The 17,644-nt window shown below is 39.0% G+C and overlaps 1 protein-coding gene across 4 annotated transcripts in view; it reads left to right on the top strand.

Annotated features, from left to right (window-relative positions):
- The window catches only part of MTR (5-methyltetrahydrofolate-homocysteine methyltransferase), a 102,977-nt gene that overhangs the window by 12,936 nt on the left and 72,397 nt on the right, over window positions 1-17,644 (top strand). For all 4 annotated transcript variants that reach the window (XM_008528903.2, XM_070568234.1, XM_008528904.2 and 1 more), the window contains exons 3-9: window positions 168-257; window positions 2,497-2,566; window positions 4,597-4,689; window positions 6,102-6,208; window positions 8,851-8,910; window positions 9,678-9,772; window positions 16,716-16,816. In XM_008528903.2, coding sequence (XP_008527125.1) covers window positions 168-257; window positions 2,497-2,566; window positions 4,597-4,689; window positions 6,102-6,208; window positions 8,851-8,910; window positions 9,678-9,772; window positions 16,716-16,816 — 616 coding nt within the window. The remainder of the gene's footprint in view (window positions 1-167; window positions 258-2,496; window positions 2,567-4,596; window positions 4,690-6,101; window positions 6,209-8,850; window positions 8,911-9,677; window positions 9,773-16,715; window positions 16,817-17,644) is intronic.

Here is a 17,644-nt window from a genome sequence, read left to right as displayed (position 1 = left end):
TCTATGAAATCCTTAGGACTTTTTGCATCCCTAGCCTCTAGTGCAGTGCCTTACATCACTTAGTAAGTGGTCCAAAGGTGCTTGGTGGTGATGATGATGGAAGACATGTTTATGGTTGGGAGACAGGGATTCTAAACTGAGTATTGACGTGCTGTCTTTTGTTTCAGGACTACTTGCTGGCTGGGGCGGATATCATTGAAACAAATACTTTTAGCAGCACTAGTATTGCCCAAGCTGACTATGGGCTCGAACGCTTGGTAAGAATTCCGTTTTTCCTCCTGTCTAAGATGTCCCTGAGCATTTGCCACATTGGTAGTTGCTAGTGAGAAAACAACCAGAAGCTGCAGAGTCAAGCTGACGCCTAGTTATCTAGTGTTTGTGGTCAAATGGGGAAAATAGTTTGAATCTCTTCTGTTTATAAACACAGCAGCCCATTCATTTTCCAACTGGCTTCTTTTATGGACAAGTAATACTCAAGTAAAAATGATACTTATTATGCAGTGTCTGTTGATAAAGGTGTAATGATTGGCGATGTACAGTTTTGTGAGGATTTTTAAATATTGGGTGGCAGATTTGTTGTCCTTTTTTTTAAATTGTGGCAATATACATGTTACATAAAATTTACCATCCTAACCATTTTCAAGTGTGTAGTTTAGTGGCATTAAGTACATTCACATTATTGTGGTACCGTTACCACCGTTTATCCACAGAACTCGTTTCATCTTACAAAACTGAAACTCTGTACCCATTAAACAAAACTCTACATTCTCCTCTCCCCCCAGCCCCTGGCAACCACCATTCTACTTTCTTTCTCATGAATTTGGCTCCTCTAGGTACCTCATATAAGTGGAATCATACAGTGTTTGTCCTTTTGTGACTGCCTCATTTCACTTAGTTTAGTGTCCTCAAGGTTCACTCATGTTGTAGCATGTGTCACAATTTCGTTACATTTTAAGGCTGAATAATATTCCATTACATGTATATACCACATTTTGTTTATCCATTCATCCATTGATGGACATTTGGGTTTATTCCATCTTTTGGCTGTTATAAAAATTGCTCCTGAGAATGTGGGTGTACAGATATCCTTTCCTTTGGGTATATACCCAGAAGTAGAATTGCTGTATCATATGGTAATTCTATGTTAAATTTTTTGAGAAGTCACCATATTGTTTTCCACAGTGGCTGCACCATTTTATATTTCTGCCAGCTGTGTACAAGGGTTCCAATTTTTCTGTATCTTTACAGACACTTGTTATTCTTCTGGGTTTTTGGAAGAATAATCCCAGTGGGTGTGGGGTGGAAGATTTGATTTCTTTTTAATCAACATGATACTTCCTTATTCCAATTTTGTGAAATGTTTTTGATGGAAGTACATCGTAGATGCTGAGGACCCCATTTCTTTGTGGGATTTTTCTGGATACATGCCCCTGTTTCCATGCAGGTAGTCCAGAGCACTCCGACACTGATTTCTCCCACTGTAATGGGGCTTTGTGGGATTACATGCCTTTTGCCTTATGAAGGAAAATTGAATTTGTTTTGAAGTTACTTTTGTGTTATTTTAGGGTAGGATTTGGCAGGCTGTCTGAAAAGGGCCAGATAGTAAATATTTTAGGCTTTGTTGGCTACACACAATCTCTGTTGCAACTACTCACCTCTGTGGTTTTAGTGCACAAGCAGCAGTAGACAATAGGTAAATGAATGGGCTTGACTGTATTCCAATAAAACTTTGTTTATGAAAACAGACAGCAGGCTAGATTTGTCCTAGGAGCCATAGTGTGCTAACCCCTATTTTAGAACATTCTGGTTTCTTAATTACTGGATAGGAGGATCCAAGTCACATAGGATCTTAGACGGGATCTTGAAGATCACAAGTTCGGGACCTCCCAACCGGGTCTGTGGAAGGGTCTCAGGAGGTCTTTGAACCTCTTTCGGTTGTAGGCAATACTTCATGTGTTTGTGTCTACTTGCATTTTGTTTGCTAGTGAGAGGGTTCATGGCCCTGTGCCACATTCTCAAGAAGTTAATAATTAATTTAAAGGAAGTTCAGCACCAGTGATTCCAACTCTTCTACAGTGAAGGAGGTCAGGGCCTGGAGAAGTCTAAGGAAGCTGCCCAGGCAGGCAGTGACAGAGCTGGTCCTGGAACTCAGGGCTCCTGGCTCTGAAGCCTGTGCTCCTTTCATTACTGTACTTTTCTCTAATTCTCAGAATAGTTAACTACATCAGCTTATTCTCCAACATGCCAGATGTCCAGAGATTGCCCTTTTCTCCAGCTGGCTCATGGTTTAGGGGAAGAACCGAAAAGCAGTTCCCAAAGACTCTTGCCTTTCCTGCTGCCTTTGAGGCCTTCGTGGCTAAGATTTCATTCAGACCGTAAATTAATTCCCTCTGTATTTCCTTGCTCAATAAAACTGGGTTTTAGAAGATCATGAATTCCTAATGTATTGTGTGGAGGAAAAGAAGGACAAGCTAACATTTGTGATTGATGTGTTAGGCCTACCAGATGAACAAGTGCTCTGCAGGAGTGGCCAGAAAAGCAGCTGAGGAGATCACTCTCCAGACAGGTAAGGAACGTTTTTCTCCCCTTTTTACAAAGGTAATTCCTTTGACGTTGTCAGCTATAATATGCTGTCCTTATTACATTTTCCCCTTTCATGACAATTGGCTGCTAGCAACACTGCAGACACCATGTCGTACTTGTTTGTAGATTACATCTCTGTCATTTCATGATCAAGCATTCAACATATCTCTAAGCCAACTCTGTTCCTGGGCTCAAGGTTTATTTTGTGTTTACTCTGCTGGGAGTTATGTCCTAACTTTGTAGCTAGGACCATGGCTCCCTTGTATATTTACAGCTAAAATCATTTTCTCTCTTTGGAAGCATACTATCAGGTTATTAAGGCAACAGCTGACTGTTTTGGTTATTTTGGTTTTCATTAAGGTATTTGATCTTATCCCCTTCAAGTTACCCTCATCCCTGTGTTTGGCTTATTTAGGTAAAGAGATACTGTCTTTTGAACGTTTTCCACTTCATATCACTAATGTCTTTGCAGGCTCTGTGTAGCACACAGAAGGATGTGGCATTAGGTTCAGTCTTGCTGGAACTTGAAAAGTGGCTCCCGAAATAGGAAACCTCCTGGCTGGCCGCCATCATACTTGGGCACCAGCTGGTGGGGAGGCTTTGAGGGAGGGAAAGGAATAGAAGAAATATATGGAACCCCTTAAGTTTGGAAATGTGAAATTATCGTCAGCAGGAGAGATGTAAAGCGAAATTGTTAGGAAGTTAGACAGCATACTAATGACGACTGAAGCAATTTTTAGGAACTCTGTTTCTGGGAGATAATGTTTAAATCCATGGAAATGCACAGACTGTTACCCCAACATGATTGCAGGTCAGAGGGTCTGTTAAACCAGCTAAAGCAGAGAAAAGATAAGAACGTTTTCTTATGCTCATATTATTATTCAGCTTTGGGGAAGATAAAGAATATGTGGGTCTGTAAACTGTTCAAAGGCTGGGTTATCAACTAGTCAGTAGTCTTCTCCAGTTAAATTATAGAGCGTAACCTAAGTTACTGAGTGGTTCTCACCAAAGGTGGGCTGGCCCAGTGGTGCAGCGGTTAAGTTCGCACATTCTGCTTCCGCCGCCCAGAGTTCGTCAGTTCGGATCCTGGGTGCGGACCTATGCACCGCTTGGCAAGCCATGCTGTGGCAGATGTCCCACATATAAAGTAGAGGAAGATGGGCACAGATGTTAGCTCAGGGCCAGCCTTCCTCAGTAAAAAGAGGAGGATCCGTGGCAGATGTTAGCTCAGGACTAATCTTCCTCAAATAAAAGAAAATCACCAAAGGTAATGGATGGTATCAACCTGGCTTCTGTTATGATATGTAAATGAACACAGCATCTCAGGCTCTTTTAGAACCACCTAGACTCTAGCCTAGAGGAAAGATAATTCAAGAATTATGAGTTATTAAAGTAAGATTTAGACTGCTTCATACTTTAATTTCAGGCTTTATGATTGTTAATCCTGATTTAATATCTTCCCCCAGGAAAGGGCCTACAGTGCCATACCAGGGAGCACTTCAGGTTGAATGCTACTGTGAGGAGCTGTTGCAGAACTATGTTGCGTTCAGGATCTTTAGGGTTTCTTAATAGGGAGAGAGAGAATTTGTCCACATATAGCTGTGGTGATAGAAAAGGACTACTTACTGAAATACTTTGAAGCCAGATGTGTGAGAACTCAGAGACTTTTTTGGATTGGCTTGGTAATAATATGTGCACATCACCTATGTTTCATAATTTCCCCAGTGGGATCTGGGACAGCCCCCGTAACCAAACATATTTACAGTAAAATCTATAAGTCTCCCACTAAATGGGATAAAGACTATAAATAGCGTCTTGTTAGTTCAGGAGAGGTCAAGTTTTGTTGTCAAATGAATTAAGAAAAACATTTGGACTTTGGCACTTTTTTGGATTTTAGAGTTGTGAACAAATGAGTATAGACCTGTGTCCTAGGGAAAATCTTATAGCCTATTGATTCTCGACAGAAAGGTCAAGCTATTTAGAGATTTCACACTTGTTTTTCTTTTTCCAAAGGAATTAAGAGGTTTGTGGCAGGAGCTCTGGGTCCAACTAATAAGACACTCTCTGTGTCCCCATCTGTGGAAAGACCAGACTATAGGAACATCAGTGAGTATTTATCATTTGTAATCATTGACTGTGGGCAAGTGCCTCTGTGTTTCAGTAATGTATGAATCTGCAAAATGGGACCAGTAATAGGATCTGCCTCGGGGTTATTGGGACTTAATCCACATAAAGGGCTTCTAGTAGTCCCTGGAATATAGTAAACATCTAAATTATTATTATTATTATTGTTTTTGAGCTTGCTTCAAAATGTACATGGTGTTGTGTTAGTGCTTCTTTATCAGCTATGGAAATAAAACCAATCAAAATAAAGCTCTGAACTGAGAAGTTGAGCAAATCTGGACACCAGGCCTTGGTCTATTATAGAATAACCCACCACCCCCATTTTATTTATCAGAAAGCAGTCCAAACTATGTAAACATACTAGCATATGTAAACATACTTGCATTGAGATTTTACAAAAAGTCTAGAAATCTAGGTCAATTTTTTGGGCATCATGACTACAAAAAGCAAAAGGAATCAAACTGTCAGAGCTGAATAGTCATGATACTATGTATGGAAATAAATTTTGTGTAGATGACAAGTTCAGGCAAATAATGTTTGTAGATTTTAGTCAGAACTTTCTGTGTGGAGACCACACTCTTTCACCAGGGGTGGCTTCTGCTGGGCATATGTGTAATTGGTGCCCTCTTTGGTCTGGGCCTAATGGTGAGGAGCTAACTTTTCCTCTCTTGTGCTGTCTAAGATGAAGTATACTTATAGAGCAAGCGTAAATGTGCTGTTTAGGCTTCTTTAGTGAACATCTGAGCATTTTTTTCTGTTTTCATAAGGAGGTATAGTGGGGAGAGGAATGACCTCTCAGATGGTAATAGACAATTCAAGACATTTCTAACAAAAATTTTGCCTAGGAGTGATTGAACGCTTGTTTGAGATTGGATTTGCCCATCAGGCAGGTTTCCTCGCTGACAGAGTTGGTATCAGAGGGCAAGAGCAAAATCCACAGGCCTTTTACCACAGAGAGTATCAGAGAACGTGACTCAGCCTGTCCTGTATCCAAATCAGTGTGACGCGTTTCTGTAATTGTTCCTCACACTCATCCCTTGATTGATTGATTAAAACCATCCTTGGAAAGAATGATCTATTTTACAGATGTTGAAAGTAAGCCACAGCGCCCAAGATGTCATCGCCTCCCTCCTCACTCACTCATTCTCAGCTCAGCCATGGAAGTGGAGGCTGCGTGGCAAGCGTTTAGGAGCAGCTGTGTTCGGTTTGCTGGGTTAACTCCCGTCACTGCCGTGTGTCTTTATTCGATGTCTTAGGAAAGGTGGTGGTGTCCTTACATTATGCCTTATACACCAGCACTATCAGTCCACAGCTGCCAGGCCTGAGCTCAGCATGTCCTGGCCAATCGGAGGGTATCGATGACTGATGTCCTGGGTGTGATTTATTTTTTGCAGCGTTTGATGAACTTGTTGAAGCATACAAAGAGCAGGCCGAAGGGCTTCTAGATGGTGGGGTCGATATCTTACTCGTTGAAACTATTTTTGATACTGCCAATGCCAAGGTGAGTTAAGGGGGAAAAAAAGGGACAGGGCTGGGATGGGGGCTGTGGTGAATGCCCTAATATTGTGAGAAGACAATGATGGCCATTATCAAAGTTAAATAAAATTCCTCTATTTTATTCTTGAATATTTTTAACTGAGGTCCATAGAATGAGGAAAAACTTCAAAAGGTTATTTTTTTAACTTTTAAAAAATGGCTTTTTTTAAATTATAAAAGTAAATATTTTCATATATAGCTACTGTGTGTGCATATATGCATAAGTAGTAAATACATGCGTGATTCTAAATTTAAAAGATACATAAATGTATGGAGTGAAAAGTAAGTACCCTTCCATCTCCAATCTCTGGGTATCCACCTCCCTTCCCAACTGCTGTTACCAGTGGGGCTCCTGAGAGGGGTTCTGTGCAGATATAAGCGTGCATGAGCCTATGTGTGTGTGTGTTTATGTTCCTTACATACGTACCAAGGTACAGAAGTGTATGGAGTGGAAAGTAAATATCCTTTATACGTATGTTTTTGCACACTGTATCTAAGGATAAATTTTTCAGGTGAAATTGCTAGGTCAAAGGGTATGTGCATTGTTAATTTTGATCTTTAGTGTCAAATTGCTCTCCTTTGAGATTGCACTCATTTATATCCACTCAGCAAGCAGTGCACAGTACTGCTGGTTTCACCCCACCCTCTCTAACACCATGTGTTATTAAACTTTTTGATCTTTTCCAATCTGATAGGTTAAAAATGCTACCTCTCTGTGGTTTTAATTTATATTTTTGTGACTAGAAATGAAATTGGGCGTCTTCTTTTAGTTCTACAACCATTTATATTTCCTCTTCTGTGATTTGTGTCTTGTGCCTTTTTTCCTATTGGATTTTTGGTCTTTTTTATTAAATCTTTTACTGAGGAAACCAGGCCCTTGTCAGGGATGTGTAGTAAATATTGTCCTCCAGTTTGTTATTTTGACTTTTGACTTTATATGTGGTGGTGATGGTGCTGTTGTTGCAGTGTTTTTTGTTTATTTGTTTTCATTTTTTAATGGTGCATGAGAATTTAAATTTTGTACGGTTGAATTTACAGATTCTATTTTTCTGGGAGGAAGGGAGTTATATTTACAAGGGCACTCCCCATTCCAAGATAATGAGAAAAAATAGTCTCCTTTATCCCCTAGTACTTGACAGTTTCATCAAAGCTTTAATTGTTTAAATGTTGTGGAAATAAGACTACAAAGTCAGAATTTTTGGAACCTTTTTTTTTTTTATTCACTGAAATACTTGCATGCACAAAGTGTGAGGGCAGTGGCTACCAGCCAGAACCTGGATGACTATCCCATCTCATTCTTAATACATCACTTTTATGGTTCTCTTTTATATACTTCACCAGAAATTGCTTTGTGAATCTTCAGTAAACAAGTTATAATTTGAAATACAACTCAGGTATACATTTTGAACCTAAGAGCAGTAACAAACGTATAAGGAATATGTCTGAAATGAGATCCGGATACACATCTGAGAAGAGTCACAGTATTGTTTAGATTAGAAATAAGGGAGCTATTACAGCAGGGAGTGAAGCATTAAGGATGGCTTTTGTTAGTTCAGTTTTTAAGCTTAGTATGTGTAACATAACATTCTTTTGAGTATAGTTAGACTGGTTTCCCTCATGATGCATCTGGAATTAGTTTGGTGTGAGGAATAGGGTAGGGATCTGGGTAGAGACCTAACTGCTGTTTTTCTCTAAGGTTACCTAGTTTTCTTAATGCCATCTGTTAAACATTCTGTTATTTCCCAATGACAGGAATCATGTGGAATGTCATATCATCCTAAATTCAAGAGTTCATCCAGATCTGATCTATTCCAGTCATCTCTCTGCTGATGTCACACTACTGTCCTGTTATTTATCATAGGATTATAATTAAAATGTCTGAGTTACTGGTTGGCTTTTCATTATCCATGCAGCCTTTCCAGAACCTTCCTGGCTATTCTGACGTTTATTTTCCATAAGATCTTTAGGGCCAACATCAGAAGAAATTCTGATATTGTTGATTTAATAACTTTCCATGGGAAAAATCCCTCACCATCACAGTGAAGATACACGTTAATTAAAGGTTGCATTCTGATTTCAGAAAATTAATTATGTATGAAAATATGCACATCTTAGAACCAAGAAATATAATGATAAAAAGAAAGACAAGATATGTTTCTTGGAACTTAATAAAACATGGACAGTACAGAGTCACATGGGATTTATACCTTTGCAGCCCATTCTAGGCTCACACTCTTTTGCAGCGACACACACTGTTGGTTCATATACCTACCATGTGTATATGAGGATGTGGAAGGCAGAGGCATTCTTATTTATCTTGATTGAGAGAAAGAAGAAAGAGGAGCTCTTCAGCTGCTCCTCTGAGGAAATGTTAGTTCGTAGGTGAACTTTGAGTCAGCATTTTTCTGTTTTCATATGTACAGTGTTATACTTGAGAAAGGGGAGCTGGGTTGTGCGTTATAGGGAGGACGTTTCTTTTCCCCAGAGAACACTATGTGTATCTTATCTGAAGAGGTCTTGCAAAAGGGAACATTCTGATCAGCCAGTTAGACTGACCTTGGACACAGACTCTCAGAAACAAAAGTATTCTTCTTTTTTTCCCTACAGGCAGCCTTGTTTGCAATCCAAAATCTTTTTGAAGAGAAGTATGCTCCTCGGCCTATCTTTGTAAGTTCTAAAATGTTTGCATGATGAACTTTGTTTTCTATTGTCATTTTGAGGGTAGGGTTTTTGTTTTCCTTGCTTACTAGAACTATTGATAGTCTCGTTTAGGAACCACCTACTTTAACTTCCTCTCTTCACCTCCCTCCTACCACCACCTTTAGACTAATGGCACTCCTGTCTCTGGAAATACAAAGAAAGTGAATCTAGAGGTGGTTGGTGGAAGGCAGACTATTCCAAAGAAGCCTGGCTGAATTGGTCCCCTGAAGCCAAAGGCTCACTCTCCTTAGGCCCAAGGAGGGATGGCCTTGCATGCTGACTGTGGAGTACCCAACACTGAAGACACTAGACTCCATTTATTAACTCAATAGGGAGACCCACAGGAGAGTTCTAAGATTCCTTGGTGAGAGTAAGGTAGTCAAAACAAGGGGTATTAGAAGACTCAGATGTTTAACAGCAGGAGGCCAGGATACCTGAGGAATCGGTGGGAAAGCTTCTCCAGTGGGACTGGCTGTGTGAGTTCTAGAGCTTTTCTGTCATTGCTTTTGCCTCAGTGACTTTCTCTTTTCTTTGTTTCTGTGGCTCACCAACTCTTCCCCCAGTCACTTTGCATTTGTCTATTCTGACCATTATAAAAAGTGCTGCCTTTGAGTTCTACAGTTTTCTTCCTTGTAAAAGAGCAAAGAAAGTCAGCTTGCTCATTGTATTTGGTCTTTGTGACTGTGTTCTTAATCTGAATCTATATTATTGACTGAGTTGACTTGTTAATTCAGATTTCAGGGACTATTGTTGATAAAAGCGGGCGGACTCTTTCTGGACAGACAGGAGAGGCATTTGTCATCAGTGTGTCCCATGCAGACCCACTCTGGTGAGTGATCCTTGTTTCCTTGACTCCATAACTTTTGGGGGGATCTTTTCTGATGGCTACAAGAATGTGACCTGGAAGAGTTTGCTTCTGCATATTTCCACCACTCCAGTTGCGTGGGGTGTTGGCTTTCCTCGAAGTACATTCAGACTTTTCCCTAAGGGCGTCAGAAGACCACTCACTGCCTAAATGCATGAATTTGAGTGACTAGGAGAGTTCTCATTCCTTTGGGGCCAGCCAGATATTTGCCTTTTTGTCTGTAAGTGTCCCCCTTACAGTTTAAGACCGTGCATGGTTCAGTAATAATGCTTTAAAACTGTTATCAGCACTCCCATTTTTAGGACAATGCTTTGCAAAGTTTTTTCACTCCCCACTTATGGAGCAACCAGAAGCAGTCTAGTTTGGACTAAGATGGGAATTCTAAAGCTCAGATTTTTATCTTTCATGTAGCTTTTACCTTCTATTTAAAAATATCTCCCTATTTTTCTTATCAAAATGCTTTAAATTGCATACCATGAATGAAATGGAAGCTGCAGGAGTATATACTGTTTTTCTCCTGTGCTTCTCCATAAACGTACTATTTCTTCTGCCTGGAAGCTGTGCCTACCACCTAATCCTCACAGGTGTGTGCGCGTATGTGCGCACACACAAACACATAGACACACTCTCCCCCAACCCCCCGGCTCCTAGAGTCCTCTCCAGGGAACCTTCCCTCTCTCACCAGTCGAGGTTGATGTTCTTCTCAGAGCACTCTGCTGACTTTTGTTACAGCCTTTGACATAAAAATAAAAATAATAGTAATAGACATTCATTGAGAGTTGGCTGTATGCCAGGCTTGGCTCTAAGAGATTAATGTGAGTTATTTCTTTTAATTCTGGCAACAATGTCTTGAGGTAGATACTGCTGTTCCTGTCCTCAATTTTAATGAGAAGGGAGCTTAGCCTCAGAGTTAGTTGCCTAAGATCAAGTCAATAGTGGGTGTAGGGATAGAAGCATGCTCTTAATCATTGTGTTTTACCACATTTTATCAATTAATGATTTTTTCCCAAATTTTAATATTTCTAGTTTCAGAGTGTATCTGACAGTGGGATTAATGTGGTAGTGTGATTTCTTAAAAGCTGTTCTTAATTTAGAGTGCATTGTGATGCTGTTGATTGGGCCTGATAATTAAGAAAATAACTGTATTGAACTGGGTTGTGATTGGCTCCTTAACAGCTTGTGAGTTTTTCCAGAGCAATCTCTTAATCATCTGTATTACTCTAGTGCTTAACAGAGTCCTTGGCACAAAGTAGGGAGGCAGTATACATATAACAGAAAATCTACAGATAGGAAAGTATAGGGGTCTCTGAAGACAAACTTTATCCAGTTTGTTTTTAGATTTTTTTGTCTTTCCTCAAGCATGTCGAGCATTCCTTCTTTCCTTTTCTTTCTCTCTTCCCCACCTCCTTTTACTAAGTCTTCATTTGTTTTCTGGTTGGAAGCCCTAGATATTAGATAAAACTCTACATTGCCCCAAGTGTCCTCTCGTCTTTAGTTTGTGAGAGTTCTCAAAGGGTGCCCTGAGAGGACGTGCTCGCCACACCTGCCTCACCTGCAGCAACCCAACGATGAGATTTTATTGAGGTTCAGAAGTTTATTTTTCTGTTCCTTAAGCAAACGTGCAGTTAATTCTGATTTTTGATCTGCTCAGTGATTAATTTTTTTAAATTGTTTTCCTATGATCCTTTCTAAGTCTTCAGCATTCAGCTATAGCCCATTCACAGAGAGACTATATTTGGTCTCCATTTTGTTATGAATCTTATGGGCTGAAGGGACAGATAGAAGGCAGCCCAGGAATTGGAGCGTTTTATCAGATCTTATTTATATTGTTCTAGGTTTAGAACTCTGAGTAGTGCCTACCTAGTTTTCTTCCTAGTATAGTACTGAGGATTGATCTCAGCATAGAGGAGTCTGCTTAAAAAAAAAAGATAATTAAAAATTATTTGTATAAACAAACAGTATGTAAAAAGTGAATATGTAAGAAACTGTTGCTTGCTGATTTGTGTTTGTCACAAACTGTACCTGTGTTAACAAAGAACAATGGAACAGAACCTTTATATTATTATTATTAATTCATTAAGCATTTATTGAAATCCTACTCTGTGCCCCGGAATACAGGCATATATGAAATGGTCTGTGCTAGGAGAAATATACAATAAGTTAAAATATAAAGTGTTATACAGAAGTATGAACAAAAATCTGGCAGTACGTAGGATGGAGTGATGGTGTCCTTGTGAGATTCAAGGACAGCTTTGTAGAGAAGGTGACGTTTGAGCTAGTTTTAAAACGTGTCAGAATTTGCTAAGCAAAGGCAGGATGGATGTATCAGAATGAGCAAATAGCAATATAAGAACTGTATAGTTCATGAAACATTTTATATATCATATTTCATTTGAAATTTACCATAACCTGAGAGCTGACTGGGAATTATCTTCTTCAGCAAATGAGGAACTGAAGTCACCTAGCTATTGAAGAGATGAGTTAGGATTGGAACTAAAGTTAGAAATGCTCTAGGATCCTTCCTAATGATAATGTGATGATGTTAAAAAATTTCAGTTTATTACCTGGTGTTGAGTCTCAATGACAGTAGCAGAAGTTAAAAAAAAAAAGGTAGATTAAGAGATTGTTCCAAGTGGGGCTGGTAAATGGTGAAACTAAATGGGTCTATTCAAGGGTTGTAAGTTAGCCATGCATAGGACCTAGCAATCTTAACTGAGCTCTGGCTCCGTCAGGCACCAGAGGTCACAGAATTATGTTTGTTTTATATCAGTTTCAGGTTCACAGAAAAATTGAGCGTAAAGTACAGAGTTCACAAATATTCCCGACCTCCCAGTTTCTTCTATTACTAACATCGTACGTTGGTGTGGTACATTTGTTACAATATGAACCAATGTTAATATATTATTATTAACTGAAGTCCATAGTTTATATGAGGGTTTACTCTTTGTGTTGAGTGAACATTCTCTGTGGGTTTTTTTTAATAGACTTATTTTTAGAGCAGTTTTAGGTTCACAGGAAAATTGAGTGCAAAGTACAGAGAGTTCCCATGTACCCCTGCCTACCCCTCACCAATTTCCCGCATTATCAATCTCTCTCACCAGAGCGGTACATTTTTTACAATTAATGATGAATCTGCAGTGACACACAATCACCCAAAGTCCACCAAAAGGTTCACTCTTCGTGGTGTACATGCTCTGGGTTGGACAAATGCATAATGCCGTGTATCCACCATTACAATATTATACAGAATAGTCTCACTGCCCTGTAAATCCCTGTGTCCCACCTGTTCGTTCTTTTTCTCTGCCTGCTGGCAACTGATCTTTTCACTCTCTTATAGTTTTACCTTTTCTAGAATGTCATATAGTTGGAATCATAGAGTATGCAGCCTTTTCAGATTTGCTTCTTTCACTTGCACTTAAGGCTTATCCGTGTCTTTTCACATCTTGATAGCTCATTTCTTTTTATCACTGAATAATATCCCCTTGTCTGAATGTACCACAGTTTGTTTATCCATTCTCCTATTGAAAGACATCTTGGTTGCTTCCAAGTTTTGACAATTATGAATAAGGTTATAAACATTCATATGTGGCTTTTTGTCTGGACATAAGCTTTCAACTCATTGGGGAAGTACTTAGAAGTGTCGTTGATGGATTGCATGGTAAGACTATGTTTAGCTCTCTAAGAAACTTCCGAACTGTCTTCCAAAGTGGCTGTGCCGTTTTGGTTTCCTAACAGCACCAACTAAGAGTTCCTGTTGCTCCACATCCTCACCAGCGTTGGGGCTGTCAGTGTTTTGGATTTGGCTGTTCTAATAGGTGGAAAATGGTATCTCATTGTTTTAATTGTCAATTCTCTAATGACATACCATGTGGAGCATCTTTTCATATACTTACTCACCATCTGTGTATCTTCTTTGTTGAATATCTCTTCAGATCTTTTGCTCATTTTTTTGGTTGGATTATTTCTTATTGTTGAGTTTTTTTTTTTTTTGAGGAAGATCAGCCCTGAGCTAACATCCATGCCCATCTTCCTCTACTTTATATGTGGGATGCCTACCACAGTGTGGCTTTTGCCAAGCAGTGCCATGTCTGCACCCAGGATCCCAACCGGCAAACCCTGGGCTGCCGAAGCGGAACGTGCGAATTTAACCACTGTGCCACCGGGCAGGCCCTTATTGTTGAGTTTTAAGAATCTATATTTTAGATACCAGTCCTTCATCAGATAGATGTTTTGGAAATGTTTTCTCCCAGTCTGTGGATTGTCTTCTCATGCTCTTAACAGTGTCTTTCATTGAGTAGAAGTTTTTAATTTTAGTAAAGTCCAGCTTATCAATTTCTTCTTTCATAGATCTTACTTTTGATGTTGTATCTAAAAACTCATTGCCAAACCTATGTCACCTAGGTTTTCTCCTGTGTTATTTATATATTTATATGTATTTATATCTTTAATAGTTTTGCAATTTACATTTAGGTCTATGATCCATTTTGAGTTAATTTTTATAAAAGGTGTAAGATCTGTGTCTATATTAATTTTTTCTAATAGGGACATCCAGTTGTTCTAATGCCATTTGTTGAAAAGAAAATCCTTTCTCCATTGGATTGCCTTTGTTTCTTTGTCAAAGATCAGTTGACTATATTTTTGTGGTTCTATTTCTAAACTCTCTATTCTGTTCAGTTGATCTGTTTGTCTCTTCTTTCATCAATACTGTTGATTACTTTAGCTTTTTAGTGAGTCTTAAAGTTGGATAATTCGCCTTTCCATATAAACTTCAGCATCAGTTTGTCAATAACCACAAAGTAACTTGCTGGAGTTTTAATTGGGATTGTGTGAATATGTATAAAATTGGGAAGAATTGACATCTTAACAATATTGAGTCTTCCTATTCATGAGTAAGGAATATCTCTCCAGTTATTTAGGTCTGCTTTGATTTCTTTCATCTGAGTTTTGTAGTTTTCCTTACATAGCTCTTGTATGTATTTTGTTAGAGTTATACCCAAATATTTCATTTGTTTTGGCACTAATGTAAAAGATGTGTTGTTTTCCCCCCTGAGGAAGATCAGCCCTGAGCTCACATCTGCCACCACTTCTCTCTTTGCTGAGGAAGATTGGCTCTGAACTAACATCCGTGCCCATTTTCTTCTATTTTATTTGTGGGATGCCTGCCACAGCATGGCTTGATAAGTGGTGCATAGGTCCGCGCCTGGGATCCGAACCTGTGAACCTTGGGCAGCCGAAGCAGAGTGCACAAACTTAACTGCTGTGCCACTGGGCAAGCCCCAATGATGTGTTTTTAATTTCAAACTTCAGTTGCTCAATGACACATGGGTAGATAGTTGACTTTTGTATGTTAACCTTGTATTTTGCAAGCTTGGTATAATTGCTTATTTGATTCCAAGAGTTTTTCAGTTGAGTCTTTGGGATTTTCTATATATACAATCTTACTATCTGTGAACAAGGGCAGTTTTATTTCTTCCTTTACAATCTGTCAGCCTTTTATTTTCCTTCTTCTCTTACTGTATTAGCCAGGACTTCCAGTATGATGTTGAGTAAGAGATGAAAGAGGACTTCCTTGCTTTGTTCCCCATCTTAGGGGGAAAGCATCTAGTTTTACATAGTTAAATATGATTTAGCTATAGATTTTTTGTGGATGTTCTTTATCAAGTTGAGGAAGTTCCCCTCTATTTCTAGTTTGCTGAGAGTTTTTATCATGAATGAGTGTTGGGTATGTGTTTGTTAAATAAGCTTTTTATTTTGAAATAATTTCAGATTTACAGAGGAGTTGCAAAGATACTACAGAGAATTCCCATGTACTCTTCATCTAGTTGTCATTAATGTTAACATCTTACTTAACTGTGGTGCTTTTGTCAAAACTAAGAGTATATTGCTGTTAACTAAACTCCAGACAATACTCAGATTTCACATTTTTCCACATCCTTTTTCTCTTTTAAGATCTAATCTAGTATACTGCATTGCACTTAGGAATCATAGTAAAAGAAAAAAAGTGGAATATGAAAAAGTGAAAGATCACTTAGTCCAGTAGCTTCGTGGTTAATCCCTGATTCCTGAAGGCCTCAGGGGCCCCCACTGAGAGCAGTATTGGAAGGGTTTCAGGCTTTCCACTGTAACTTCACTTAGAGCAGCTCTGCTTTGATCTGTTTTATTTGAGTCCACAGCAAGTTTCATTTGTAAAACAGAGAGCCCCTTGGTCTTACTGCTTAATTTATGAAGAAGCTAGCTTAATTTATACGAGGACAAATTCTAAGTCTAAGGGCATCTTGCAAGTCATTTATGGAGCCAGGACTAAGTCTTTTTTTTTTTTTTTCTTTTTTATTGCGTTCATAATAGTTTATGTCAATGTGAGATTTCGGTTGTACATTATTTCTTGACTGTCACCACATAAGTGCTCCCCTTCACCCCCTGTGCCCACCCCCTACCCCCCTTCCCCTGGTAATCTCTGAACTGTTTTCTTTGCAGGACTAAGTCTTGATCTTCTAGACTCCCAAAGTGGTTTCCATACCATTAATGTTCCTTCTACCTCCAAGATTTTCCTTTTTCTTTCTCTTAAGTTTTGTTTTCAAGTCAGATGTTTATTAGCAGTGGTAGTTTGGAGGCATTTCTGTTTCACAGTATACCATTTATCCAAACTGTGAACTTATGTAAGGAGTCACATCCATAGGCAGGGTCCTTTAGCTGTAAGATCATCTGAGGTTGGAGGCATGGGCAGAAATACTCAGTGCTATAGGGGACTTCAGTGATGTGGCTTTGACTGTAGCTGAATAAAGATGCTTTGAATCGTAGATTTGTTATCTGCTTGGTTTTAGATCTATTTCTTCATCATAACTTTTTATCTTCATAACTATTATGAATAAAAGATGATGCTTCTAATACATCCTTTTTGTTTTTCCAGCATTGGACTAAATTGTGCTCTGGGTGCAGCTGAAATGAGACCTTTCATTGAAACAATTGGGAAATGTACAACAGCCTATGTCCTATGTTATCCCAATGCAGGTATGTGTTTTAAGGGAGTTGCACACGGGGAAATCCAAATACACAGGACATGGGTAGATAGAGTAACAGATCTTGATTAAAAGGGTTTGTTTTGTAGGTCTTGGTATATAGTTGACATTCAATAGGAATTTTCTAAATGAAGAGTATTTGGGTCTAGATCACTGTTTCCCCTCTAGACTTGAAGAAACAGTTTGGCTCAGCCTGAAAGCTTCGGAATTGGACAAAACTTTGGGGAGTGAAGCCTAGTCACATAACTGACCAGAGCCTGGCCTTTGGTGATGGTGCTCACCATGTGGACATGGCCAAAGAGATACAAGTACAAAGAAGAGGAGAGGGAACCTTCTTCTGCATTCCACTATATTAACAAAGGAGCAGTTGAAGAACCTTGTGTGGTGTTGCCTTTTTCCTTTCTAAAAGTTAGGACTTCTGGTTTACTGTGTATAAAAATTCCTAAGATGTTTACAGACAATTCTCAGACCATCCAATTAAATATTGGTTATCTAGTTTGGGTTAACCAGATTTCCTGGTGAATGTTTTTGAGCACTGCTTAGCTACTTAGGACTAAATATTTTCCAGCCTTTTTTCTCCAAATATATATATTTTATCGCACAATAAATTTTATTTCCCACTAGGAGTGAGATAACTGGAAGGGGATAAGAAGTAAAATAGGAAATTGGATAATTAGATGCTAAAGTCTTACTTAGAAAAATTTATTTGAAAGGAGACTAGTTGTGTTTTACTTGTTTTTAATTGCTTGTCAGGTGCTCAGTAGTTCACAGGATATGTAGTACTCCCCTAACCCCACCCTCCCCTCCAAGCAGCTAGGTA

This window comes from Equus przewalskii, chromosome 1 (genome assembly GCF_037783145.1).
Source record: "Equus przewalskii isolate Varuska chromosome 1, EquPr2, whole genome shotgun sequence".
Lineage (NCBI taxonomy): Eukaryota > Metazoa > Chordata > Mammalia > Perissodactyla > Equidae > Equus > Equus przewalskii.
The sequence above is the reverse complement of the archived record's forward strand: the minus strand, read 5'-3'. Positions and strand labels throughout refer to the sequence as shown.